General features: G+C 36.6%; 3 protein-coding genes and 1 non-coding gene across 8 annotated transcripts; 2 read left to right on the top strand and 2 right to left on the bottom strand.

Annotated features, from left to right (window-relative positions):
• The first annotated feature begins 5,066 nt into the window (after positions 1-5,066).
• Positions 5,067-7,097, top strand: LOC126586580 (uncharacterized). Its single transcript, XM_050251450.1, has 2 exons — positions 5,067-6,447; positions 6,621-7,097. Exons 1-2 carry the CDS (start codon positions 5,229-5,231, stop codon positions 6,659-6,661), a joined length of 1,260 nt encoding a protein of 419 aa, XP_050107407.1. The 5' UTR covers positions 5,067-5,228; the 3' UTR covers positions 6,662-7,097.
• A 7,321-nt stretch (positions 7,098-14,418) lies between these two features.
• Positions 14,419-17,585, top strand: LOC126603866 (F-box protein SKIP5). 2 transcript variants are annotated; one of them, XM_050270871.1, is made up of 5 exons: positions 14,419-14,643; positions 15,351-15,495; positions 15,576-15,654; positions 16,200-16,258; positions 17,045-17,585. In XM_050270871.1, exons 1-5 carry the CDS (start codon positions 14,484-14,486, stop codon positions 17,391-17,393), a joined length of 792 nt encoding a protein of 263 aa, XP_050126828.1. In that variant the 5' UTR covers positions 14,419-14,483; the 3' UTR covers positions 17,394-17,585. The 2 variants fall into 2 exon arrangements, with proteins under 2 accessions (XP_050126828.1, XP_050126834.1); XM_050270877.1 differs by having other exon boundaries at positions 14,464-14,643; positions 15,382-15,495.
• LOC126614111 (U5 spliceosomal RNA) lies at positions 14,944-15,062 on the bottom strand. The gene has a single exon (XR_007620280.1). It is a non-coding gene; the product is annotated as a U5 spliceosomal RNA (small nuclear RNA).
• A 497-nt stretch (positions 17,586-18,082) lies between the features above and the next one.
• Positions 18,083-25,362, bottom strand: LOC126603850 (uncharacterized). Of its 4 annotated transcripts, none has more exons than XR_007616418.1 (12): positions 25,169-25,362; positions 24,675-24,746; positions 24,395-24,549; positions 22,365-22,649; positions 21,965-22,094; positions 20,998-21,105; positions 20,793-20,895; positions 20,575-20,700; positions 19,574-19,767; positions 19,216-19,344; positions 18,697-18,792; positions 18,083-18,438 (listed from the first exon to the last, which is right to left on the bottom strand). XR_007616418.1 is itself a non-coding variant. In XM_050270842.1 (11 exons), exons 2-10 carry the CDS (start codon positions 24,725-24,727, stop codon positions 19,248-19,250), a joined length of 1,251 nt encoding a protein of 416 aa, XP_050126799.1. In that variant the 5' UTR covers positions 24,728-24,746; positions 25,169-25,362; the 3' UTR covers positions 18,083-18,438; positions 19,216-19,247. The 4 variants fall into 4 exon arrangements, 2 of the variants coding, with proteins under 2 accessions (XP_050126799.1, XP_050126812.1); XR_007616420.1 differs by having other exon boundaries at positions 18,083-18,432; XM_050270842.1 differs by lacking the exon at positions 18,697-18,792.
• Between the last annotated feature and the right edge of the window lie 480 nt (positions 25,363-25,842).

The raw sequence follows: 25,842 nt of genomic DNA, 5'->3' as shown, positions 1-25,842 counted from the left end.
CACTACAATTCACTCAAAACTCGCAACGTGGCAAGTTTAAATATAGTCTTTTATCATTTTTTTTTATACATCACATTCTCATAATTAATTTTATACTAATTAATATCCATCATAAAATCAATTTAATTTCTTGTTATCCCTTTTTTTCTTCCCAAGTGTTCCCTCCAATTTATATTTTTATGTAGTACTCTTCATTTTATTCCCTCCCTGAATTGACTGGGGCTTTTTGGGGCTTTTCAATTTTATACTAATTAATATCCATCATAAAATCAATTGGGGCTTTTTGGTTCTTTAAACAGTACTGAATTGATGATCTGCTTCTAGTTTCTTGCACCTAATAGTAATATCCCATGTTCTTTAGTTGGTAACTAGAAAATGTGCCCGCGCTTTGCTGCGGGCGTTGAATGTATTAGTCGCAACAGGTATTAATAGTTTCCACACAAAGCAACTAAAAAGACGTAGTACCTAAGAACCAATGAAGTCAATCTTTGCTTGCTATATATAAATATGCATAATTCATTTGAGATTGTATTGTGTCACCAATATCATAGTTTCAAGTAATCAACCTACTACACAGAAAATGGAAAGTAAAAAAGTAGAAGACATAATACTTGATAGTAAGTTTCTGGAAAACCCCATCAATAAAATTGGCCGCAATAGCAAGGGATCAAGCACATAAGACCGAGGCTGATGAAACACAGAAATCTCTCACCTGCCATCCAAAGGGTAGACAAATATGTATCCATCTTTCTTGTTCGTGACAGGGAGAAATCTTTTTTAATTTTCTGCAGCAACTGAACCATATCAAAAGTGTTCTTTTAGGATATCGATCAATATTGATCAAAGGAAAGCAAGTCACTTCACGTTACGCACATTGTTGCTACTTAAAACATTGTCTAGGATTCAGTGTGACATCCAGAAAACTTAGTACTACAATGCTAAACTTAAAAGGAAAAGTACATAAGAATTGAAACCATTATAGTTCCTCGCATAATACTGAATGTCAGTTAGAAGAGCCCAAGAAGCAATTGTTCTTGCTGCTAACAATCGGTGGCCCCCAGATCTATTTGCCAAAGATAGACACCAAAATAGATGGAAACTCAAAAGTGAAAATTGATGGGGCCACCCAGTTGTCATTCTAGAGGCGGTCTAGCGGCTCACCACTAATTAACATTGCCAACATTCATTTATTTTTGTATTTCATTTTGTTACGTTTCCGACGTGGGATTTTAACATTCTCCAGACCAATAGCATCAATGAACACAATACCACAAACCCAAAACTGTACATTAAAAGAACAAAAATTGATGACTGATTACAAATTTACATGAGGGCGTAAAAACTAACAATGCAGGTTGATTTCCACTTTGTTAGTATCATAAATATTCTCATTAGACACTTGTGTACCACTTAAAGCAGGAATTAATGTCTTTCTTGTATCACCCGCTCTGTTGCTAGTCCTAGTTTTTTTGCGCATTGCAGTTGCAAATTAACATTGCCAAGCAATAAACTGATAAAAGGAAGGGCGAAAATACAACCAAGCCACCTATAGACCAACCAAGCAAAACCAAATGCAAACAAATATACAAATAAGCAAACTTCAAAAGATACAATAGCAAAAAACCAAACACATACAACCACAATCTAAGAATATTTTAATGACAGAAAAGAAAACTGACCTTTTGCGTGGAGGCAATGAGAAAATATAGAGAAGCAAACCACCTATTTGAAAAGGTAAAAACAAAGGACTAAAATCAAACAATGATATATCAGTCTCCAAAATACGTATACAATATCTTTCAAATTTGATGACAAATTTACATGCAATAAGTCACATTATCCTTCCTTCAACTAATGTACATCCTATATTAGACCACACAACACATGCACTCTAATCACTTCATTGGTGCTCTACCTCATTTGCAAATGTAGTTTTATCTCCACTGAGTTTCTACATGCATGGGAACATATGTTTTTCTTACTAATTTGATTAGATTATAAACTGTTTCAACTAATTCTTGGAATATCATATCTGTAATATCAAACTATAACAGTTGGATTTTACTGGTAAGTAAAACAATTGTATAATGAACAAACAGTGAATGAAGAAAGCCAAATAATGACAATGAAAAGAAGAGAATTCAAACATATTGATAATATTAGTTTCAGATTTTGAGAACAGATTTATTCCATTACCTTCTACCCTCCATCTCCCTTTGAGCAACAGAGTAGTCATTAAATTTCATCTTATGGCGTGTGTGCTGTGAGGTTGGTGAAACCATGTGACCCTAATTTATTTTCTTTTCTTTTTTTTTTTGAAAAAATTATACAAATGGTACAGTTTCAACTGTACACGTTTAACCTCGGTGTTTTTCAATTTCAGTTTTACTTCTACCATCCATTAATTTTCCTTTCCAAAATGATTTGAAAAATAAATCTATAGCTACTAACGGTCTATATGCTTGATGCTGTCAGACCCTGCAATCTAAAAATTTATGTAAATGCAGAGGTTTGGCTGAAGGAGAAGGCATCGAAGAAATCCAGAAATCCTTCCATGGCAAACTTAGTTGTACACCCATGGCATGTGTGTTGTATGCTAGATGCCCTCTCTTTTAACAAAACACAATAGCGTATGCAAATGCGCAGAGGACTTCAACATGTTTCATTTAAAATAAATTTACATTTTGTAGCAAATGCATATGGCGAAATAGTCCATAAGTAATCATACTGGCAACCATATACAACAGTTCAAAAACTTCAATGGAAATATAAATTGCAGAAAAAAAAATCTTGAATTTCCAAACCCACAAAATAAAAAATTCAACCAGATTATGTGTAAGAAGAAATACCAAGAACTGAGAGCTGCAGGCTACCAAAATGCTCATGATCTTGTTTGTGCTGATGAACTAAAAAACTTGAAATCGAATTTACATAGGTAGAAGTTGAGATTCCAATATGAGACAAAACAATCCAAATGAAGATAAGGCGCCTAATATGAAATCAGGGCTCGAAAATAAAATTAAAATTTTTGGGGCAGGTAAAAAACTAATCATTGATTAATTAAGACAAATGACTGAAATTGTCAACTTTTCAAATTACGTATCCTTAGTAAAAAAAAGCGCACACAACTTAAAAGGCTCATTATTTGTTCTGAAGCTAATGCCTGGAACAAACTTCAGCCAAACTGGAAACCCCCTAAAGAAAATAGAAACATTCAAAAAGAAATTCATTGACGAAACAAAAAACTGCCGAGGAAAATGATCATTCCCAAAATTCCATTATGAACAAATATATGGACCAATCTTAAGATGAATATAGAGCCCTGCCTTGTAAACCATCTTTGAGCCAACCAATTACACAAATCTAAATAAGAGATGGCAGAAAAGGAATATGAAAAAAAAAATGTGCGTATGAGTTACGCATCTTGCTTGAATGCTATCTATCAATGGTAATTCCCAAATCCACAACCACCAAATCAAAACCCCAAAGCCAAACAGGACAACTACATATGTATTAAATTCACATACAATTAGGAAGATGAAACTCAAACAAACACTGAAGCACTCAAGCAATTTAGATAATGCTTGACATATGAAATTCAAACACTAAAATCACTCTGCAACTGATTCACATGAGCTATAGCATGTTAAGAATGAGCTATAGCATGCCAAATACCCTTGTCATTACCCACTCCCACTCTCTTTGGGAGGGTTAAATAACAGAGAAAAACACATTATCAGTCATCTTTTACAGGCAAGAAGATAGAAAATAATTTATAATTCTATATTAACCCAACTTATGATTTTTGCATATACATTGGTGCATCCATTCCTTGCATATGCATTACTACTGATTACTCAATTTTACGGGCAGGAAGACAGAATTAAGACTAAGAAATTTAAGGAAAAAGTAAATACAGAGAGAGAGAGAGAGAGAGAGAAGAACCTGCAAGTAGGTTTTCTCAAAAGCATAATTAGTACCACCACTTGATTTTCGACGGCGGTTGCGGATTTGCGAATGCAAAAATTTGAATTTCCATAAACCCACCACAGTAAAAACCCCAAAATCCCGAAATTTATACCCAAAAAAAACATAATTTGAAAACCAAAGACCAAGGTTAACCGATATAGCAGAATAATTCAACAGAACATGTGCAAATAGTTTATACCAAATCCAAATTCCTAAAATCCACAAAACACAAACCATAAAATAGATATCAAACATCACAGAAATTAGAGAATCATGTAAACAAAACCGAGGCCTAATTCTCTTTTTCACCGAGAAGAAAATCTAAATAAGGATGTGATAAGAGATCCAACGGCTAGAATGGCATGATAGATCAAGTCAGTTTTTCAATGGTTAGATAGCTGCCAGCTCAAATAGAAAGTCAGTTAGTTAGTTAGTGAGATAGCTTCCTAGCTAAGATGAGATCCCGTGTATAAAGTCTGAAATACAACACAGTTTGTAATAATTCATTCTCTCTCTAAAAGATCAATACACAGAATATTTTTCATTCTTTCTCTCTCTCTTTTCGCATTCATTCTTCAGTTTGTTGTTCTTCATAGAACCATTCCTTAGTTCTGTTAACATGGTATCAATCGCTCAGGACGATCTGTTTGGTGTTTTCCGCTGAAGCTGCATACTCTGAGGGCGTTGTTACAAGTAAGATTTCGGGGTTCTTGCTGATGAATTCATTTTCATTTCTGGGTTGCTGGTATTCTCGATCTTTGATTCATTTTGGTGCTTGAAATTTGTTGCATATGATGTGTTTGATATATTGCCTCAGTGAAATGTTCAAGTGATATGAAGGCCAATGCCAATTGTTTGAATCTGATAGTTGTTTGCTTAAGAAAGTTTGATGTTCGAAGTCTGATTGTTTGATAAAGATTGGAAGGTTGATACATTGAAAAGTTGAAAGATTGTAATTGTGTCACTTCATAGAAAGGCCGAAGCCATTAGTATACTATTTTGTTCTTTGATAATCAAGTTTCAGAAGTAGTTTTTTGTCTATTACTCCGTGTGTTACAATGGCTGCAAATTTTGTCAAGATTGAAGGGTTACTTTGACTGATTACTGTAAAGTTGCAAGAAGATAATTTTGTCAAATGGAGCTATCAATTCTCATCTGTTTTAAAGGGTTATGATTTGTTTGATTTCTTCAATGGAGAGTCACAGTGTCCGCCAAAATATTGTATTACATCTGAAGGTGGGGTTACAAATGAGATCTCAATGGCCTACAAACAGTGGGTTCAAAAAGATTTGGCTTTGCTCAGTTTACTTGTTGCTACATTAAGTGATGAGGTTATGGATCATGTAATCGGATGCAAGACTGCTCAAGAAGCATGGGAAAATTTGCAGGAAAGATTTGCTTCTGTTTCTGTTGTGCGAATAAATCAGTTGAAAACTGAATTTCATACTGCACAGAAAGGGAATGATTCTGTTGACAAGTTTCTGTTAAGGCTGAAGGTGATCAAAGATCAACTAATTTCTGCAGGGGAGAGAATTACTGAGAATGATTTAATGATTGCTGTTTTGTCAGGTCTACCACCAGAGTTTGAAGTTATCAAGACTGTAATTCTTGCAAGAGATACTTTCATTTCTCTGAAAGATTTTCGAGCTCAGTTGATGGGTGTTGAAGCTGCACTTGAAACAAAGATGAATACTCTTGCTGGAACAATGTCAGCAATGTATATGAATGGTGAATCGTCAAATGCAAGAGGACCTCAAGGTAGTTTTCAGAATTTCGAGCAAGGAGAAAGTTCTAATTCACAAAGATATCAAGGAGGTTTTAATGGTGGTTATGGTTTTGCTGGGAATGGAGGTAGATCTTTTCAACAGAGATCTGGTTTTAATAATAACAGAAGGTTTAATGGAAATAACAACAGCAGCAATTCAAGATCTTATTCCAACTTTGGTAACAAATCTTATGGCTCTAATGGTTTGACTGATAACAACAAGGGATCTCAGAATTACTATAGTGGTTCAAACAACTTTTCTGGTGAAAATGGTTTCAAGCAAGGAAGTGGATGGACTGGTAACACAAACTACAAGTCTGCTGTGTCTCCAGAGTGTCAAATATGTTCTAGAAGAGGGCATACTGCACCAAATTGTTACTACAGGACTGATAATGGTCAAGCAAATCCTAGAGGGCCAATCTTTTGTCAAATCTGTGGCAAGAAAGGTCACACTGCACTCCAATGCTATCACAGGAACAACTACTCGTATCAAGGACCTCCTCCACCTCAAACCTTGAATCAATCACCTATGGGAATGTCTGCTCAGACTTCAACTACAATGCAAGAGGCTCAAAGTGTCCATGGGTTTTCAAATGCAGATACATGGGTGGTGGACACAGGTGCAACTCATCACATGACAGCCAATCTTGATCACATCAATCATGTCACTCATTATAATGGTGAAGCTAAAATCACTATAGGCAATGGAGCAGGTTTAAGTGTCAAGAATATTGGTGCATCTAAACTCATTACTGATACACATACATTTTTGTTGAATAATGTGTTGCATGTCCCACTAATTACAATGAATCTGTTATCAGTTAAGAAGCTATGTAGAGATAATGGATGCTGGTTTATTTGTGATGATTTGGTATTTTTTATACAGGACAAGGCAACTCGGGTGATTCTGTACCAAGGAAAGAGTGATGATGGAGAATTATTCAAGATACCAGTCTCAGTTTTCAGAAGTTCCTTTGCTGCAAAATTAGAGAATTGTGCTGCATTTCTTGGGAAGAAAGTAAGGATTTCAGTGTGGCATAGAAGGCTGGAACATCCATCTGAGGAAGTGTTGTCTACAATGTTGAAGCATGTAGGAATATTAGTGAATAATGATTCTTCTCAATCTCTTTGTTCAGCTTGTATTTCTGGAAAAATGTGTCAGTTACCATTTTCTGTAAAACAAGTTAGAACTACTTCTATGTTTGAAAAGATACACTCTGATGTTTGGGGTCCATCTCCTCATAAGTCTATAGAAGGGTATAGATATTATGTGAGTTTTATAGATGATTACTCAAGGTTTGTATGGATTTTTCCTATGATGAATAAATCAGATGTGTTCCAAATCTTTGTCAAATTTCATGCCTTTGTTCATACTCAGTTTCATAGTTCAATCAAATGCTTACAAACAGATGGTGGTGGAGAATATGTGAATAGAATGATGAAGAGTTTCTTAGATAAAAAAGGTGTTATACATCAGGTGTCATGTCCTTATACACCTCAACAGAATGGCATTGCTGAGAGGAAACATAGGCACTTGGTTGAAACAGCCTTAAGCTTAATGACAGATGCTTCCATTCCGGCTAGTTTTTGGTATCATGCTTGTTCATATGCTGCATTCTTAATCAACAGAATGTCATGTAAAAGTCTTGACAATAGATCACCTTATCAACTGCTTTTTGGTGAAAATCCTACAATTCACAATCTTAAAATATTTGGAACTGCAGTATATCCATATCTAAGACCTTACAATGCAAATAAGCTGCAGAATAGATCAAGTCAGTTTGTTTTTCTTGGTTTTGCAGTAGGATATAAAGGAGTGATTTGCTATGATATACATACTGGGAAATTTATAATCTCAAGGCATGTTACACATGATGAAGATACATATCCTTTCAAACGACAGTCTGTCAACAAGGATATTGATCATAGTTGTTCTCAACAGTCCACTCAAGGTCATGTAGTTATTCAGGTTCCTATTCCCAGTTCTAGACATCTTGATGTACATGATGGTGAATATAGAATACAAGAAGAAAACACAGTGTTATCAGATTCTCAAAGTACTGAAAGTCAGTCTGCAATTCCAAGTTTGTCTACATCACACAGATATAGTGATAGTACAGATCAGTCAAGGGAATCACATGACAATTCACAGCAAAACACAGTACCCAGTTCAACAGTTCCAAATTCTCCTCATCATCACTCTGGTACATCATCAATGTTGCCTGTCCAATCAGCTTCTCAACTTCAGGTAACTTTACCAATATCATCACAAATTGAAACAAATGTTCATACTGACAATTCTACTGGTGTGAATAATTCTTGTTCGATGCATCAAATGGTTACAAGATTGAAGAGTGGCACCATTCAAAGACGGAATTATAATGCTTTTATAGCATCATTTCCTGAGTTACAAACTCTGCAAATAACTACAGAAGATCAGTTCGTGGGAGGCTATAGTTTTTTGTTTACAATAGCTGATGTATCAGAACCAACTACATTTCGGAAAGCTGCTTCAATGCCTCAATGGCAACAAGCGATGCAAGATGAGTATGACTCTCTTAGGAGTCAAGGCACATGGATTTTGGTACCTCCTCCCAATGACAGATCCATTGTTGGTAGCAAGTGGGTGTATAAAGTGAAGAAAAATTCAAATGGAAGTGTTTCAAGATACAAGGCCAGACTGGTGGCTCAAGGATATTCTCAAGAGCAAGGTGTGGATTACTTAGAGACTTTTGGTCCAGTAGTGAGACACACTACTGTGAGGATAGTATTAGCCTTAGCTGCAACCAATAATTGGAAGCTTAGGCAACTTGACATCAAAAATGCTTTTCTGCATGGTGACTTACAAGAAGACATTTATATGAAGCAACCACAGGGATTTGTTGATGCATCTCATCCTACGTATGTGTGTAAACTAATCAAGTCCCTGTACGGATTAAAGCAGGCCCCAAGAGCATGGAATTCGAAGTTCACTTCCTATCTGGCAGCAATGAATTTTCAGCCTTCTGCTTCTGATACAAGCCTATTCACTAAGAAAGATGGCAATGATATTGTCATTCTTCTCCTATATGTCGATGATATAATCCTTACAGGCTCAAATTCTCTTAACGTCCAGAAAGTGATTGATGAATTGTCCGAAGTATTTGAGCTCAAGGACATGGGACAATTGACATATTTTCTGGGATTGCAGATTGCTTACAAGTCAAATGGGGACATTTTTGTGAATCAAGCCAAATATATAAAGGATTTGATTCATAAGGCAGGTATGGACTCATGTAAGCCTGCTAATACTCCCTGTAAACCACATGATCAAATGCTTATTTCAGATGGTCTTCTCATGACCGATCCCTCTCTTTATAGAAGTCTTGTTGGTTCATTACAATACCTGACCTTCACTAGGCTAGATATTGCATATGCTGTTAACACAGTATGTCAATTCATGAATTCCCCTACAGAAATGCACTATGGAGCAGTGAAACGCATACTAAGATACCTACAAGGGACTTTGACTTATGGAATACTATATTCTGCTGACACAGTGACAACATTAACTGCATTTCAGATGCAGATTGGGCAGCAGATCTTAACACTCGCCGTTCAATCACAGGTTATGTGGTATATTTGGGCAATAATCCTGTGTCTTGGCAATCCAAGAAGCAAAGTTCAGTGTCAAGAAGCTCCACGGAAGCAGAATATAAGGCCCTTGCTCACACTGCAGCTGATGTTGCTTGGGTGAGGGGAATATTGAAGGATTTGGAAGTATTTTTGCCATTGCCACCTACGATTTATTGTGATAATTTGTCCACCATTGCACTCAGTGCAAATCCAGTGTTTCATTCTCGAATTAAACATCTTGACACGGATTTTCACTTTATAAGGGAGAGAGTTCAACAAGGGGATTTGGAGGTTGTTTACATCCCAACAGAAGATCAAACAGCCGATGTACTTACAAAAGGCCTACATAGTCCAACATTTCTCAAGCATTGTTACAATCTTAGGCTTTGTGCCTAAGCCACGATTGAGGGGGAATGATAAGAGATCCAACGGCTAGAATGGCATGATAGATCAAGTCAGTTTTTCAATGGTTAGATAGCTGCCAGCTCAAATAGAAAGTCAGTTAGTTAGTTAGTGAGATAGTTTCCTAGCTAAGATGAGATCCCGTGTATAAAGTCTGAAATACAACACAGTTTGTAATAATTCATTCTCTCTCTAAAAGATCAATACACAGAATATTTTTCATTCTTTCTCTCTCTCTTTTCGCATTCATTCTTCAGTTTGTTGTTCTTCATAGAACCATTCCTTAGTTCTGTTAACAGGATGTCCCCTTGATTAAGCTCTGAACAAAAAAAAGGTGTATGATTATATACCTCAAAATGCAAAGTACCAAGTTCGCACTCCAACGATCCAAAATTCTGAAACATAGTAAATCCATTAGCAATTCTCAAACATACTAAATTCAGACAGAAGCAAAGCTCGAGCATTTTAAATTCCGCTTCGCTCCTGGAATTTTTGAGATTTGAGCAAAAAATTTGGGAAGGAGAAGAATTTGATCGGAGAGAGTGAAAATTCAATCTACTTCAGGATCAAACACTATAGTACGAAACTTTACCTTTTCTTCATCCTCACTTTCTCATTCTTCACAACAGAATCAGGTGACAATTAGTAAAGTAGAATTGAAAATAGTTGATTAAAAGCATCAAACTTTCAAAAAGGGAAGCTCCGTATACATAATTTATTATTTAAAAATTATAATTTAAATTCAAATTCAACGGCTAAGTAAAATGGTTTAGGAAGTTATAGGAAAAGAAATAGAATTTAAAAAAATATGAAACAAATTTTGTGAAATAGAAGTTATAGGAAAAAAATGGAATTTAAAAAAAATATGAAACAAATTTTGTGAAATATAAGTTATAGGAAAAAAATAAAGGAAATTATTGAAAAAATATTGAAGGAAATTATTGAAAAAATATTGAAAGAAATTATTGAAAAATTGAAACAAATATTATAGATGAAGGAAATATTGGAAAATATATTGAAGGAAATATTGAAAAATATTGAAAAAGGAAATATTGCAAATAAAGTGAAGAATTGAAAGAACTTCACCATATTTATAGAAGAAAATAAATGTTTAAATTAAAAAAAAAAATAAACCCAACGGCTAGCTGACTCAGCTAGCCGTTATATTAAAAAAAATTCAAACTATTAGTGTCGGTGTGTCAGTTATAATCGACACTAATAGTAAATAAAAAAAAATAGCCAGCCCTTTGGCCCTTTGAAATTCCGTAGGGCCCTTCCAGATTTCCGAGCCCTCTAGCTTAGCCCTCGGTTGGAGACGGTTTTGGGGCTATTTTCGGCCCTCTGGCCCTCTAGACCCTTCGGTTGGAGATGGCCTTAGGTACTCAAGCTGAAGGAAAAGCCCAACCCAAAAGACTAGTCCAATAGGTGGGAGGACCCTTTGTACTTAAGTACCACTACATAATTTCTTGTGTAACTGATGTGGGATCATAACATTACACCACCCTTCGGAAGACTCGACGCCCACAACGACACCAGTCACCAAGTCCCTTGGGAGCCCATACTCCCAATGCGGCACCACTCGTCAAGTCCCACAGCGTCGGAAACCTAGGCTTTGATACCAATGTTAGGTACTCAAGCTCAAGGGAAGAGCCCAACCCAAAAGACTAGTCCAATAGGTGGGAGGACCCCTTGCACTTAAGTACCACTACACAATTTCTTGTATAGCCGATATGGGATCATAACATTACACTACCCTTCGGAAGACTCGACGCCCATGGTAGCACCAGTCGCCAAGTCCCTTGGGAGCCCATACTCCCAAGGCGGCACCACTCGCCAAGTCCCGCAGTGTCAAGAACCTAGGCTCTGATACCCATGTTAAGTACTCAAGCCCAAAGGAAGAGTCCAACCCAAAAGACTAGTCCAATAGGTGGAAGTACCCCTTGCACTTAAGTACCACTACACAATTTCTTGTGTAGCCGATGTGGGATCATAACACATTTTCACTGTCGCAAAGGAACAAAGCCCTGAACTAGGAGCTCAGTGGCGAAGCATAGTGTTTAACTAGGGAAAGCAAAGAAGCGGTCTTTAGGAGAGGGAGGAAAATTAGATATGGGTTCGTGTGTAGGTGCATCAGTGATTGTTCGACGAATTTAACTAAGATGATGAAAAGGAATGGGGTGAGCAGCGCTAGGGCTAGGTTGAGAGAAATGGAGAGATAAGTCTCTTGAATTTGAGAGAAATGAGAGAGAAATGGTGCTAGGGTTGTAGGAAATGAGCTTACAGAGTGAGAAAAGGGAAGGATGGGGGATTTGATGGATGGTTATCGAGAGAGTTGGGAGAGAGAAAGAGGGAAAGAAATGGCGGTGGCAATTTTGTAAATAAAGTGAAATTCAGCTCAATCCAACGGACACAATTACCCCCTAACTTTTAAGAATTACCTTCCCAACCCAGCTCAGATCTGATGGTTTTGTTGTAAATAGCGTGAAATCGAGTGGCATTTTCTTGACTGTAGCCATGAACAGGCCAATTGCCCACCAACTTTAGAATAGATAATGTTCATAAAGCTATAAAAGAGCGCCTTTAATCGAATTCCAAGTCCAGCCACGATATAAGCTGGTTTCAAATTTTCTTTTGAGTGTTTGCATCAAGATGTTTCGTTAATCAAGCCGCATTACATCTTCCGAAGGGTGTAAAAATTAATATGACGAACTGCGCATATCTCGTTTCATGAGTTTGGCTTGAAACTGGAATCATTCAGTTACTAAGATTTCGTATATGCAATTTTTGCATATGTAACCTTTCCAGTATAACAAATATAATCAATCCGTTTCTTGGTTGACAAGAAAAGAGGAAAAGATCCAAATAAAACGTGAACGAGTAGATCAACGCTCATCTGCAGTACTGTTCAACGAAAGATCCACTACCACCTTAATGTATTTTTCATTAGTAGTAGTACTGCACTAACTGCAAGATTGCAGTAGAATCGGAAGAAGACGATGATCAATGAGAAGCGACCTTTAGTGTTCCGATGTTCGTCGTATCACATGTACTCGTTGTATGTTTATAGCTCCGAATACACGAGCCTCTGATGAATTTCGGAGGGACAAACCTTCAAACTCACGGCGCCTCTATCTCTCTCTTTATCTATCTGTGCATTTCTCTTTCTATATCCCTTTAGACAAGAACGAACTCACTCGTCGTCGTGCATGAAAAATCATACTGAATGCATTTGAGGGCACTACTCTTTGCAGGACCCATCAGTAGTACTTAGGTGCCTTACCACTCTTAAACTAACATCTCTATTTCCCTTGGATAATCTATATAAAAATAGAACATTTTTAATATTATTTAAGTATTTTAAATTTACATTGTAATATTTAATTTAATTTTTAGAACCTAATCATAAGCATACAACAAAAAAATTTACGAAATTGTAATGGAAGAACTACATCAATGTGCGACACCCATTTTTAGAGATTATATTGATTGATTTTCTATTTTAGAAATCATCTTAATGGGGTAGATCAATTTCAAAAATCACTTGTGATAAAAACCCAAAACCAAGTTAATGAAAGAGAAATCAAAAGCCTAGTGTGGAGCCAAAAATAATCACAAGGCGACACGTTGATTTTTGGGTAAAAGAGGACAAAAATACCCTTAGGGCATACCGGGATTCCTACGCGCAAGCAGACAATTATCCCTCAACCAAGTCAAAAGTGCCCAAAATAGGTAACAATTCAAAACCTATTTCATCCAAGCACATCAAATCCTTTCTACAAGGTAATTCCCAAACACATTCCTTTTAAATTATGTTAATTGGCTAATTAATGGATTTATTGCCTAATTAACCCATTAATTGTCAATTAAACCATCCATTATATCCAAATAACCACAAAATACATCCAATTCAACCCTAAAACTAGTCAAAGGCCGGCCACACCCTTTGCTCTTCACCTTTTTTATTTTTTTCCACTTTATTACCCAAATTAAGTTAGTCAATTAATCCTATAACCCCCTATTTATTTCTTTCATGTTTAATTGGCAAATAAATTGGCTAATTAAACCAAAAGTTTCACAAAAACAACCACATTATGGCCGGCCACTTTCTCTCTAAAGTGGACCAGCCTAGCCTTTTAAATAGGCTCATATTTTCACCAAAAACTCATTCCAACACTTTGGCAAAAATCCCAAAATTCTCTAAACACTCTTTCTCTCTAAATTATAACGTTGGCATCAGAGATTCTTCGGCCAAAGCCCCCCATTCATCGTGGGCACGTGAAACTCTTGGCCTTAACCTAAAGTGTTAATTGTTTTGTAGGTGCAAAATTGTCCAAGATTAAGGAGGAAGAAATTTACATCCAGACCTAGCACATGTGATCACGCTTATATTGTTTAGTTAATTAACTTGATTTGACAATAGATCCGCATGTAAATTAGTGTTTATTGTAAATTTAACAAGTGTCACTTTCAACTGAGAGAGCAATTTATATCAGATTAATTAACCATTACGTTTCGGTCTAATAATGCATATGAACAGGAATCTTGTGACGGGTTCATATGGTAAAACCCGTTTCGTGTTACTAATTGTCCGACGAACCAAATAATAAAAGAAGTAAATTGGCACGTGTGGGGAGATAAGTGGTAAGTGTGTCGGTTTGTCGTAGTCAACAACCTTAACATTCCAAAGAGATCTCTCTTGCAAGAGTCTAGAGACACAGAGAGGGAAGAGGCTATGGAGGAGGTGGTGGAGGAGATAGAGCAAAAAAGGTGGAGGAGAAGCCTCACAAAGACAAAGAGAAGCAGGAGCTCCTCAAAGTCGTCCTCATGCCTTATAAATAATCTTGATGATGGATGTCTGATGCACATCTTCAGCTTCCTCTCTCCCATCCCAGGTGCCTCTCTTTTCTCTCTTATTCTTCTTCTTATATTTTTCGTAAAGATTGAAACTTTTATGCAAAAACCCAATATTTAATTCGACCTATGAGTCATTGCAACGTGCCAGTTTCTGGGTTTTGGTTCAATTGCACTTTCATTGATATTTTTGGTCAATTGTGGCATTAGGGTTTTGCTCTGCGGTCTGTAAATTGGGTAATTGTTATTGCATAATTCTTGTGGTTTTATTGGTTTTTAGCGATTTTATGGTCTGAGATATGATTCTTTGTTTTCCCTTTTTTAAAAAGATTTTTGTGGGGCTTCTCTAAGAAGAGAAATCCCATGAAAAAAATTGGCGGATGCCGCTGGATGCGGCGTTGCACACAGTATTTTTAGTAAAAGGCGAAAGAATAGTTCGGTCTGTGTTCACCGCAGGGCTGCTTAAAGCATCTGGTATTGTCAAGTTACAGACTTAGTTGTAGAATGTAGAGAATTGGAGATGTTGGCAGAGTATTTTGAATTTTCTAGCAGTTTTATAATTGCATTGTTGTGACGGAAAGATGTGATTGTTCCTGTATATATTTTGGCGGGCACTAAAATGGATGTTATGGTCTAAATTTGTCTATATCAGTTGTATCAAGTTTTTGTGATAGATATTGATAGCTCAAATGCATGCTTCAAATCAATTTTTTTCAACTTCTGTCTCAAATTGCTATTGAGTTTGCAGATCGGTATAACACCGCCCTCGTTTGCCACAGATGGCTTTACTTGGCATGTCACCCTCGCTTGTGGCTGCGAGTTGACCGGTCTGTCAAGGATCTTTTGGAGCCTGGGGTTTTCCCCAACCTTGAGACAGCTGTTGAGGCTGCAAGGTTTGGAAAGTTAAATCTGTCTGTATAAATCTTTTGTTCATGTGGTGGGCTATTAAACTGTTCATTACTTTTTCTTACAGGCCAGGCGACACTATTCTAATTGCAGCAGGCGGAAGACATCTTGCTTATAATATTCAAATAAAAAAGCGACTTTGCCTGGTATGTCTCCAAGTACCCTAAACTCAATTTGCATGTTTGCACACGCAGTGTGTGCTGTTGTCCTGGTGATGCAGGAGCCAAGTTTAAAATTTAAGAAATTAGAGGCTTTTTAGTTTCTTATGTAATAAATGCAGTTTGCACATGTACTCTGCAGGTTAATGTATCAGGTGTCATAACTTAGTCTTTAGGATTTTCAAGTAGATTAATGTGGATCTTTACAGATTTGTGTATTGTAAGATTTTAAAATGAGAGCGAGTGAAAAGAAATTATGGATCTCTTGTATCCGTGTGAGGCACAGGTTCACTTGGAGGGGTTTCAAGGCACCACCGATGTGATGCCGAAATATTTTTAATTTCTCTATGAGAGTGGTTCACTTACGCCTTTGGTGTGATGCCAAAGCCCGGAGTGCGTCTAAATATCTTCTTGCATTCCTATTGTTTTTTATTATCCTACATCACCTGGATGAAGGATGCATTTATCAAAATGCTAGAGGTAGATTATTCCAACTTTTTCTCCATTCACTATCTTCAAGTTTCTTTGTACAGATTGGTGCAGGTGAGCAACCTGATGAGACGACTATATATTGTTCTCGAGGTTCTGACAGGTATGTGTGTTTTAAGGCTACGCTTTACTTTTTATTGTTGTGCGGTGATTGTATGAGATTACTCTCTTCAATGTCAAATCTTTCCTGGAGCCACTTCCGTGCTGCTAAATTTTACTTGCAGAAAGTTAAAGTTGTTGTTACTCTTTGAGGATAGAAATTTTATTGCCTGAAAATGATTTTAGTAACTTTTCGCTCTTCCTACTTTTCTTTTTGTTTTGGATCTTTTTTTTATGGTTTTATATAAGGCAGAATGCTAGCAAAATAAAAAAATTGATCGTTTGTTTTGTTTATTCTTTTCAACGTTTCACTTCCTTAAATATCACCAAATACTAATAGTCCTACAGGTTTCGGTTCGTGATTGTAAGACGATGTTTGACTTTTTCTTAAAATTGAAATCGTGGTTTTATTTCCTATACGTTTTCTACCATATACAAATTTATTTTTGAATTTGATATCAGAGAAATACAAGGAATGGCCTTAGCGAACTTTGTATGATTTTGGACCATTTTTGGTCCTCCTGTTGGTTTTCCACTTTTCCTACTTTAACTGCTAATTGGTTTTAACATTAAAGCAGGATTGGTTTCAATATGAAGCAGTCAGTCCAAAGGACTATTCTTCTTGTTCGTCTGTTTTTAAACGAAAAAAATATAAATCATCACGATAGTTTTTTTAGTTGTTACTGTAGCAGTCCGGAAGTGCTCCTGAAAGTATGACCGCACTGTATTTTTCTTGTGTTATTATCATGAGAAAATGGTTTGGCATGCACTGTTCATTTTGTTTGAGCAGTGCATTGGAGCTCCTGTCGACCTGCAAATTGGCGAACTTGACTGTGAAGGCAGAGCTTGGCTGTTGCTTGCTTCATAGGAGCGGAAGGGTGACGATAGAGGGGTGTGTGCTTCAATGCGAGACGAATCCTCTAGACCATCTTTCATGCCCTATTGTGAGCACAGCGAGTGCCCAGACGGTAATATCTTCCCATGTGAAATGTTCTAATGATGGCGTTTCTGTTTTTCGAACTCGAATTGAAGGAGGTGCCAAGGCTGTCTTGACTAGCGGAGACTTGACCTTGCAGCGAGTTCGAGTTATTTATGCTCGGACGTCGATCTTCTTCTGGTTTGACGTAGAGCACCAGTAATGTCTTGATTTTCTTACTGGGCGCTTGTAAAGTTGTACTATAGCATTGCAGTTTTTTATTTTTTATGTACGGGACTATGTTCAGTTTGTTTCTAGTGTTGTAATAATTTCCAATTTAGATGTCTTTTATCTTTAAAAGATACAATATAATCGTCGTTAATGAAATTAGATAATCACTTTTAATAGACTTTCAGTTTGATTGTTCAGCTCGGTAAGAAATTTAAAATACATGACAGGACGTGATTCTCTTGAATATTGGCCAAATGGTTGTACTTAGGCTTCTCTTCTAAAGTAAGGTTATTGTTTAGATTTTACCCGAAAAAAATAACCCATATCACGAATTTTAACTTACATTGTGTGAAAAACACATTTTGTATAAGGACCTAATTTCCGCACCACTTTTCTTCTTCTACACATCCCTGGTTTTCCGTCACTTGATTCTAATTTGATTTATTCGATCCAAAGATCAGAAACAAACGAGGATGCATAGGGAAGGAAGACCGAGTGACAATTTGCAAAAATTAATTTCCTTTAGAAATTGTCACTTGGTTTTCTTTCGAGGAGCAACAAGAAGAGCAGGGGCACGAAGAACAATTTCCTAAAAGATAGGGAGGTTTAACAAAACACTTATAGTTCTGTTCACTTTTAACGAAAAACCACATTTATACCTTTCCTTGGTACCATTCACTATACCTTTAAAAATGACTTTTCATTCAAAGAGAAGTTTTTTTGGACTTTTCGTTAGTTTTCTAAAAGACAAAGCTCCGCGCAACACATCTTGTTATGGGAAACAATATGCCTTTCCATTTGTCCTTCCACGATCGCAAAAATCACCACTGTCTATTCACTTCAGTATCAATACAGCTCTACGTTTCCTAAATGGCCACATACACAAAATTGGCTCTCCTTGTTTCTCTTGTGTCCCGGGTTCGTACTTCCTATTGCTACTCGTCCTGCATGATGATAACGCTCCTCATGGTTCAGCACGACGACAGTTTAATTTCATTTTCCGCTTCATCCATCCATCACCATTATACTACCTGAAGCTAAAATACAGGCAAAATGTTAGTTCAATATACAGTAAATAAACATTCATGACGAAACTTGAGGCACACGCACACCCAACGGTATATCTGTCAAGATTTAATACACTTCAGACAGTTCATATCTCGAAAATTGCCTTAATTTGATTGCATCCCTTCCTCTCAACCCAAAAAAGAAAAATAAGCGAATTTTCGAACACATACAACACAAGGCACCATTTTTTTTAAATAAAAACAAAAAGTTCAGATCAGGTTCCTTACATTATTGTTAGCTGTTCTATTAAAATTTTCAGTTTTCTGATTAGGATTGAAATCAAAATTCAGGAACATCTTTCCACCTGTATTAGTTGGACTAATCTACAAAAACAAAGAAAAGGCGGCTTAAGGCGGATCATGACAAAAATGGAATCAATACATATGTGGATATTAAAACGAGGTTTTCTTTCTTCATTGAACCGAATGCGAAGACTAACTTAAATTAGTGGAAATAACCAAAAACCATAAGAAGCCAGAAAGAGCATACAACAGATATAAACACTCAAATAAAACTTTTAACATGTCAAACTTTCAGGAGGGTAAAAACGAAAAACAGCCCTTCAAAGTTCGGCGTAGAGAATAAATTTTTGCAGTGTGAATCATTTATAACTTACTGATCCTAGAATTTGAAAGTTCACTTTTTCTGGTACTGGATTTCAAAACAGTTACAAAGTGATGTACTTTACCTGAATACACCAGACACATACCAATGGTTGTGAGACTAAAATTAGACTAAAAACTTACCCAAGAATATGATAAACATGTGGGAGCTGAACTCAACTGCCAATAGCAGGTCTTCGTTGGACCACCAAATCATCAGCAGAATAATAATCTGCGATGAGCCGGTACACGTATGAAGGATTATGCCCTCCCCTGTGAAGGAATAACAATAGTAAGTTACAAACTAGCTAGTTAGTCGGGAAATAGAAAACTAGTAAGTATGAAATACTCAGATGAGAATGTTATATTTCTTTAAGATCTGGCCAATATATTAATTTTCCCTTTTCATTGGTTCCTACAAACAATAGACTAGAAATTCAATAAGTGAAATCTTTAATTTATGATTTCAGTTCCATTTGGTGCATGAAATTAGTTGACTTACGTATCAGTGATAAATAGACTGACAAGCTTTGGTGGCACATAATCAAATGTAGGATTGACAACTTGAAGAAGCGACGAAGCAGTGCCACTTCCAAAATCCATACAATCTGAGAACTCTCCAAAATCCAGTAGCTCAGAAGGAGATCTTAACTCATTAAATAAGACTTCAGGATTGTGAGGATACAAAGGGCACAACTGTCATGTAAACCACCAGGAAAAGAATTGGATTAAAGAAAACGCCTTGGGGCTAAAGTTCAAGAAATGAGCTGCAGATGAAATGACGCCCAGTTCAATGATTCAATCCAGTTAACACCAACTCCACATACAAAATCCCATAGGATCTGATCCCCAATCTAGTCTAAACAAGCAAAAACAAGGCTAATAAAATACTAGGAAGCAGCCATTAAAAACTTGAATAAGTTAACAACTAAACATTAACAGAGCCTACTTTAGAAAATAACTCTCAGACAGTAACATAAGTATCACGATGCCTTTTTGGATGACGTGAGAATGCCATGAATATAAAGTGAATTATTCAAGATAGTTTGAACTGGAATTATAAGAAACTATAGTGTATTGATCGACATTTTAAACAGCATTACAAGACAAGAAAATTGTTGTATACTTTGCAATTCCATTTTTTTGCGTGTTTTGAGTCTGAGGACACTTATCAGATAGATGGGACTGAAATTTTACTTTAGTAACTTAATTTAGGCAATACTCATTCATCACAGGTAGATCTGTTTGAGTTCAAATAGTCCTTCTAAGATGCAGATGGGAATCATGCCTTTCTAACCTGCTCTTTCATCTTTCCCTTGTGTCTCTATTTCCTAGAACCGCAAAAGATGTTTATCTCATGCTAATCTATTCATTGAAAATTCTCTAATGGTGGAACCCACTGCTTCAACTTTGCGTCTTGATTTTAAAAGACACCCAATTTATGAATGACAGCAAGTCTCTAGAATCTCCAAGGCACACCGAACAGTGATTGAATTGACTTACCTTGTGACTGCCGGCAAGTACAACAAAAGGGACAGCATGCCTTTGCGCTGCAAGTGCTACCATATTCAACCCGACAGGTGCTATAACCCCCCCATTGGCCATGACAGCATGAGCGCCAACGATAACCTTTAACATTAAAAAATCAATATGAAGTTGATTGGGTGAACAAGGATGTAGAGTTTCATATTGGGAAAAAATATACTAAGATCACATCATACCATGTTGACTCGAGATATCATGGCAAAAACAGCTGAATCAGTTATCAGCGTGGTCTGTAAACCTCTTGCAACTAGTTCTCTAGCAAGAAGATGCCCCTGATACCTAATACAAATCAATTAATGACAATGGTTACCAATAATTTATCAAAATTACATCAGTATGGATCCCATTCGCTGTAACAAATATGCAGACTTTTACACTAACCTTGGAGCTCCCTCTGCAACAAATACCCGAAACGATCTTTTTTTCTCCTTCGCGGCACATAGAAATTCCAGTACTGTTCTTGAACTACCTAAAGTTAATATAACCTCGCTGCAAAAGAAAATCAGTTAGTAGCATGATTTAAATAACCACAATGAAACATCAATTAAAATCAACCACAAGCCACTCTAGCAAAATATTCTCATTGAGGTCTCATTTTTTTCTCATGTTTTGCAATCTCCTATTTATCAAGATTTGCGATCTTTGCTATCTTTGCCCTGTCCAATTCTTTTCTGGAGAAATATGATATATTTTTTTACTTTTTGGTATGAAGAGAATGATGTGCTTACCAGAGAGTGTCACTGGAGTGCATAAGGTTCTGGGTTTCTAAGGGTTCAGGACTTCCGATATAGGCCTATATCCTAGATACTAATTCAAACCTAAAGATAAACACCAACTAAAGGAATAAAAATGTGCATGAATCAATAAGAAAGAGCCCTCGTGATACAGAAATCTTTCCTCAGGAAAAGGTAGCTTAATTTCTCAAATAAATACAAACAAATGAAATACGACGTGACTGTGACTCAGTCGCAAGGGTGCTTGAAAGATCGATGGACAGATGGAAGCACGTTTGGCCCTAATTAATTTATGTTTAGTAGCTAAACTCGAAATTTTTTTCTACCGCTGCTATGTCGAACACCAAAGAGTTTATCTTAGCACCTCAACCATACTGAGCCTATAATAAAATCACCAAAAAGTCTAACCACCTCATATACGTGTTTGAAGTTAGAACAATAGCACATAGCAACCTCACGCAAAATCAAACTTAGCACCAGTTATTATATTTCATTCGCATTTTTACATTGAAATTAAGCATATTATGACAGAAGGATGCTTTTCTAGTTGAAAGAAAAGATAAACTGTAACAGTGAGACAAACTTAATAGCTAAGGCTTGGGGTAAATACATACTTATGGTGAATGTGCTCTACTGCTTGCTCAGCAATCTGTTCATGGCAGGTGCCAATATCTTGTATAAGTTCATTGACTGCTTCAATAACATCATGCTTCAGCCTCCGACTTCTTGAACTTTTATCAGCAGCTATGAAAGAAAACATATATCTACAAGTCATATGGCTGTATAATCTGCCATTAAAAGGTACTAACTTCGATTCCACCACCACAAGCCAGACCACTAAAAAACTAATTTTTAATTGACTAATTTCCAAACACAAATACCACATTTATGATCAGAAATAGATATCAAATGTGTATATCCTATCCTTAAACCTTTTTTTTTTCTAATCTAAAGAGGAAAATGAAAGGTGTATCTAAAGAAGTTTCTCAATGATGCTAAGAATGAAAATCATACATTTGGTTTTTTCTTCAGAATCACCCCCAGATGATGAAGTGCGAGGAACAGCTGCTGCATCAGGTATGTCCTCAAGCAGCATTTGCAAAGATGGTGGACGCAGTGTGCTTCTTGCAGCAGCCGCAACAACAGCGGCAGATAGAACCGGATGGTTGTCACGGTCATCATCTTCATCATCACTAACAGTTGACATGTTCAACCCAGCCATAGCAGCAGTAGTGAGAGAAAGATCCTCCTCCCTAATAATGTGCAAAACACGCCTCACAATATTACCCACAGCAAGCTCTGCGATCATATGCGCAAAACATTATTATGAAAATCAAAAAAATAAGCCTCTACGTCCATATTATAAGAAAAAGATTTTGCAGTGTATCTTAAGATAAATATATCTAAATTCAAATGCATACATCATGTACCTTTGCTCTATATGCCTGGGAGATATAACACTTGTTTTCTTTGGTTAAAAGGAGATATCATTTTGTTTCGTAACACATGAGTATTAACTAAAGATACACAAACAAAAACGGCAACAGGCTAAAGTTTTGCATACACAATGAATTTTAGAAAATTTGATAATTAAACTTGGCTAACATAATCATTAGACTTAGCTAACATAAGTTATAGTTTCAATAGGATTGCAAGCAAATAAACAATTCACGTGCTTTGATCTAAAAATGTCCTTGACAACAAATATTAAATGAAGACACGCACAGATGTGCACAATAACCTCCTTCATGCTTCTCTAAGGGGTACATTTCAAATATCTTTCTAAGAACAATTTGAGCAGCTAGTTCAACAGCCTGTCCAATTAACCGCTACTAAAATTCCCCTTTATGTGCTGAAAATGATCAAGTTATCCTCACTACTTATCTCTCAAACGAATCTATAAACTTTTATGTAAGTGCCACATAAGTTTCAATAAGGGTTGCCATGTCCCCTCCTTTTTTCTTTTAAACAACAAATAAGGACTTCATATTAACAAGGAAGGAGTAGGGGTTGCGTTTACGCAAAGCTAGGTGATTATCTCTCAAACTTCGTTAAGGTTTATGGGTCATATACAGTAGGAGCGACAACATAACCTAGCTTTCCTTTCTCGTGCAAAGGTATTTTTTTGGTGGGGAGGGCATGGTAGGAGGCATATAGCTCCTATAGCAGAGCACTTAACCCGACACCCACGGGGAGTTTGACACTTGCCCTTGCAATTCTAGCCGTCCAAACTCCTTGAACAAAAAGGAGGACAGAATTTTTGTATCAAAGTATTTGCTTATCTAGAAAAGAGGTTACTATTGGCTTTTCTTCAGGGGACCCACGTGAAAGCTGAAGAAACATTATCTTCCACATTTCTCCTCCTAGGAAATAAAAGTTATTATACATATTGATTGACTGTAAACAGAGAGGAACTTCTCAGCTTTGGATGATTCACTACAAATTGGTCACCGTAATCAACTAACTATCCTTCTTTTTTTTTTAAATGAAAGAAGACTGTAAACCAACTATCCTTTTAACAGGATAATCTGTAGTACACTTATATATTTATGTAATTTGACTATATTCTTCAAAGTCAAATGAGTACTCTATCAAAAGTACCAACTACAGCAACACAAAAAGTAAAAATATAACACTATCAACCCTGATACTCACTACTGCCCACTGCATTTATGCTACTTAAAAAGAAGACAGTCTGTTATTATATCTGCATTTGAAACTTGATAAAATATAAATTCTAAGTCTACCCATATCACTAACAAAGATAAAGTCCAATTTGAAAGGCGACAAAAACATGGTCGCAAAAGTACTTGAAGTTCATATTACTACAATTTGAAAGCTATATAATTCCTCCAAAATGACTACCACAAAGAACAAATTTTTTAAACAGTAACAAGTCATTGAGATGAGATGTCCATCCACAGCCCCGTGTCTTTTCAGACATTACAGACAAAGATGTCCAAGTAACATAAATGACCTTTGTACTAATGGCAAAATTTCCTCATTAAAAATAGCAACATTGAACCATCTTTCAAAACACCTACCAACAGGATTTGCAGCAATCAGCTGCTCCCCAACAGCCTTCACAGCATCAATCAATGCTCCAGCTTGATTTGTGTAGGGCACCCGCTGCGCTGAAATTACCGACCGAATTAATTCAGCCGTCTGTTTTGCGGTGGCCAGCGAGCCCTCAATTTTACTGCAACAACAAAATATTCACAATCAAATTATGAATTATGAAAGATGCCTATTAACCAGTATAGTCTCTTGAGCACGCAGCTTGTGCCAGTATAGTCTATCAAAGTGCGCCGAAGAACAACTAACCGCTTTTTAAGCTTAATAAGGAAATCATTCACAAGGGAATGCACGTCTGGCATGGCTATCACCAAATTTAACCTGCAAATGTTCAAAGATATAAACTTCAAATCATTACATTCAAACAGAACCCTTATTATCCGTCGTCTAGGGCAACAAAACAAAACCCAACAAAGCTCCTCAAATTACAAATGGGAGCTATTTTTTTAGGTGATTTGTTGGTTTTTATTTGGAAGCCAAATCAGCTGGGAATTTGAGAAAAATGAAAAACCCAAAGCTAATTAAATCCAAAAACAACAATCCACAATGAAAGTGAAAAACTTGGGGAGCTGAAATACCAAAAACCCACCTAATTCAAAACCTAAGCAAAACCCTCAATTAAACCCCAACTACAAACCTGAATTAAACCTTCAATTAAACTCCAAATTAAACTATTAATAAAACCCAAATTAATTCATCAATCAGGAAAGATAAAAATACAAAAGGGGGTTTAAGAGGTGTACCTGGAGTGAGTGAGTGGGCGAGTGATGCTGCGACTGTGAGAGGCTGAGAAGAACAAGGGGATGGGTTCGAAGAAGATGAGGCCGAGAAGAAGGTGAGTTTGCGGAATCGGAGACGGAGGAGGAAAGTAAAACGGAGGAGAGTGAAGAGAGAACACGCAGAAGCTGAGAGGGAGAGGGAGACGAGAGAGAGGGACCCCAGAGAGAGAACTATGGATTGGGTGGTGGGGACAGATTTGGGCTACTGTTGGGCCCTGTTGGGTAGTGATGGGCTGCTATCCAATCTATGAGGTTATTGGGCTACATGGTATAAAACCAAAATTACGACATCATTGATCTGACCAGGAATCGATTTCTAATTCGGTTGATTTTTTAAGAAGTTAATCTTTAAAGATGATTTAGAGTCACTTAGTAGTATGGTCCAGTGATATTCTTTTCACTTATAAGTGAGAAGTTTTAGGTTCGATTCTCGCCAATTTGAACCACATTATTGCTAGTTCATTGTGAGGTTAAGTCAACCTCTTCCTTAGTATAGATAATATCGTTTGTTAAAAAAATAATTTAGAAAATTGACGGTTTTGACTATTAAACACCATTATACACTCGTAAAATGAAATGAGAAAGTACATGGAAAGATCATTACACACCATTATACGACTTAGTCCAACCATTTTAGA

This window comes from Malus sylvestris, chromosome 2, assembly GCF_916048215.2.
Source record: "Malus sylvestris chromosome 2, drMalSylv7.2, whole genome shotgun sequence".
Taxonomy (NCBI): Eukaryota; Viridiplantae; Streptophyta; class Magnoliopsida; order Rosales; family Rosaceae; genus Malus; species Malus sylvestris.
Note: the sequence above shows the minus strand (reverse complement) of the source record. Positions and strands in the feature narration are given on the sequence as shown.

What these genes read in the sequence shown, in the direction of transcription:
- LOC126586580 (XM_050251450.1), top strand. Translation starts at nt 5,229, where the DNA reads ATGGCCTACAAACAGTGGGTTCAAAAAGATTTGGCTTTGCTCAGTTTA. An exon ending in CACTATAGGCAATGGAGCAG is followed by an intron (nt 6,448 to 6,620) that starts GTTTAAGTGTCA and finishes TTTTTTATACAG; the next exon opens with GACAAGGCAACTCGGGTGAT.
- LOC126603866 (XM_050270871.1), top strand. Translation starts at nt 14,484, where the DNA reads ATGGAGGAGGTGGTGGAGGAGATAGAGCAAAAAAGGTGGAGGAGAAGC. An exon ending in CTTCCTCTCTCCCATCCCAG is followed by an intron (nt 14,644 to 15,350) that starts GTGCCTCTCTTT and finishes TTGAGTTTGCAG; the next exon opens with ATCGGTATAACACCGCCCTC. An exon ending in ACAGCTGTTGAGGCTGCAAG is followed by an intron (nt 15,496 to 15,575) that starts GTTTGGAAAGTT and finishes TTTTTCTTACAG; the next exon opens with GCCAGGCGACACTATTCTAA.
- LOC126603850 (XM_050270842.1), bottom strand. Translation starts at nt 24,727, where the DNA reads ATGCCAGACGTGCATTCCCTTGTGAATGATTTCCTTATTAAGCTTAAA. An exon ending in CTTATTAAGCTTAAAAAGCG is followed by an intron (nt 24,550 to 24,674) that starts GTTAGTTGTTCT and finishes TTGTTGTTGCAG; the next exon opens with TAAAATTGAGGGCTCGCTGG. An exon ending in TTCTGAAGAAAAAACCAAAT is followed by an intron (nt 22,095 to 22,364) that starts GTATGATTTTCA and finishes TTTCTTTCATAG; the next exon opens with CTGCTGATAAAAGTTCAAGA.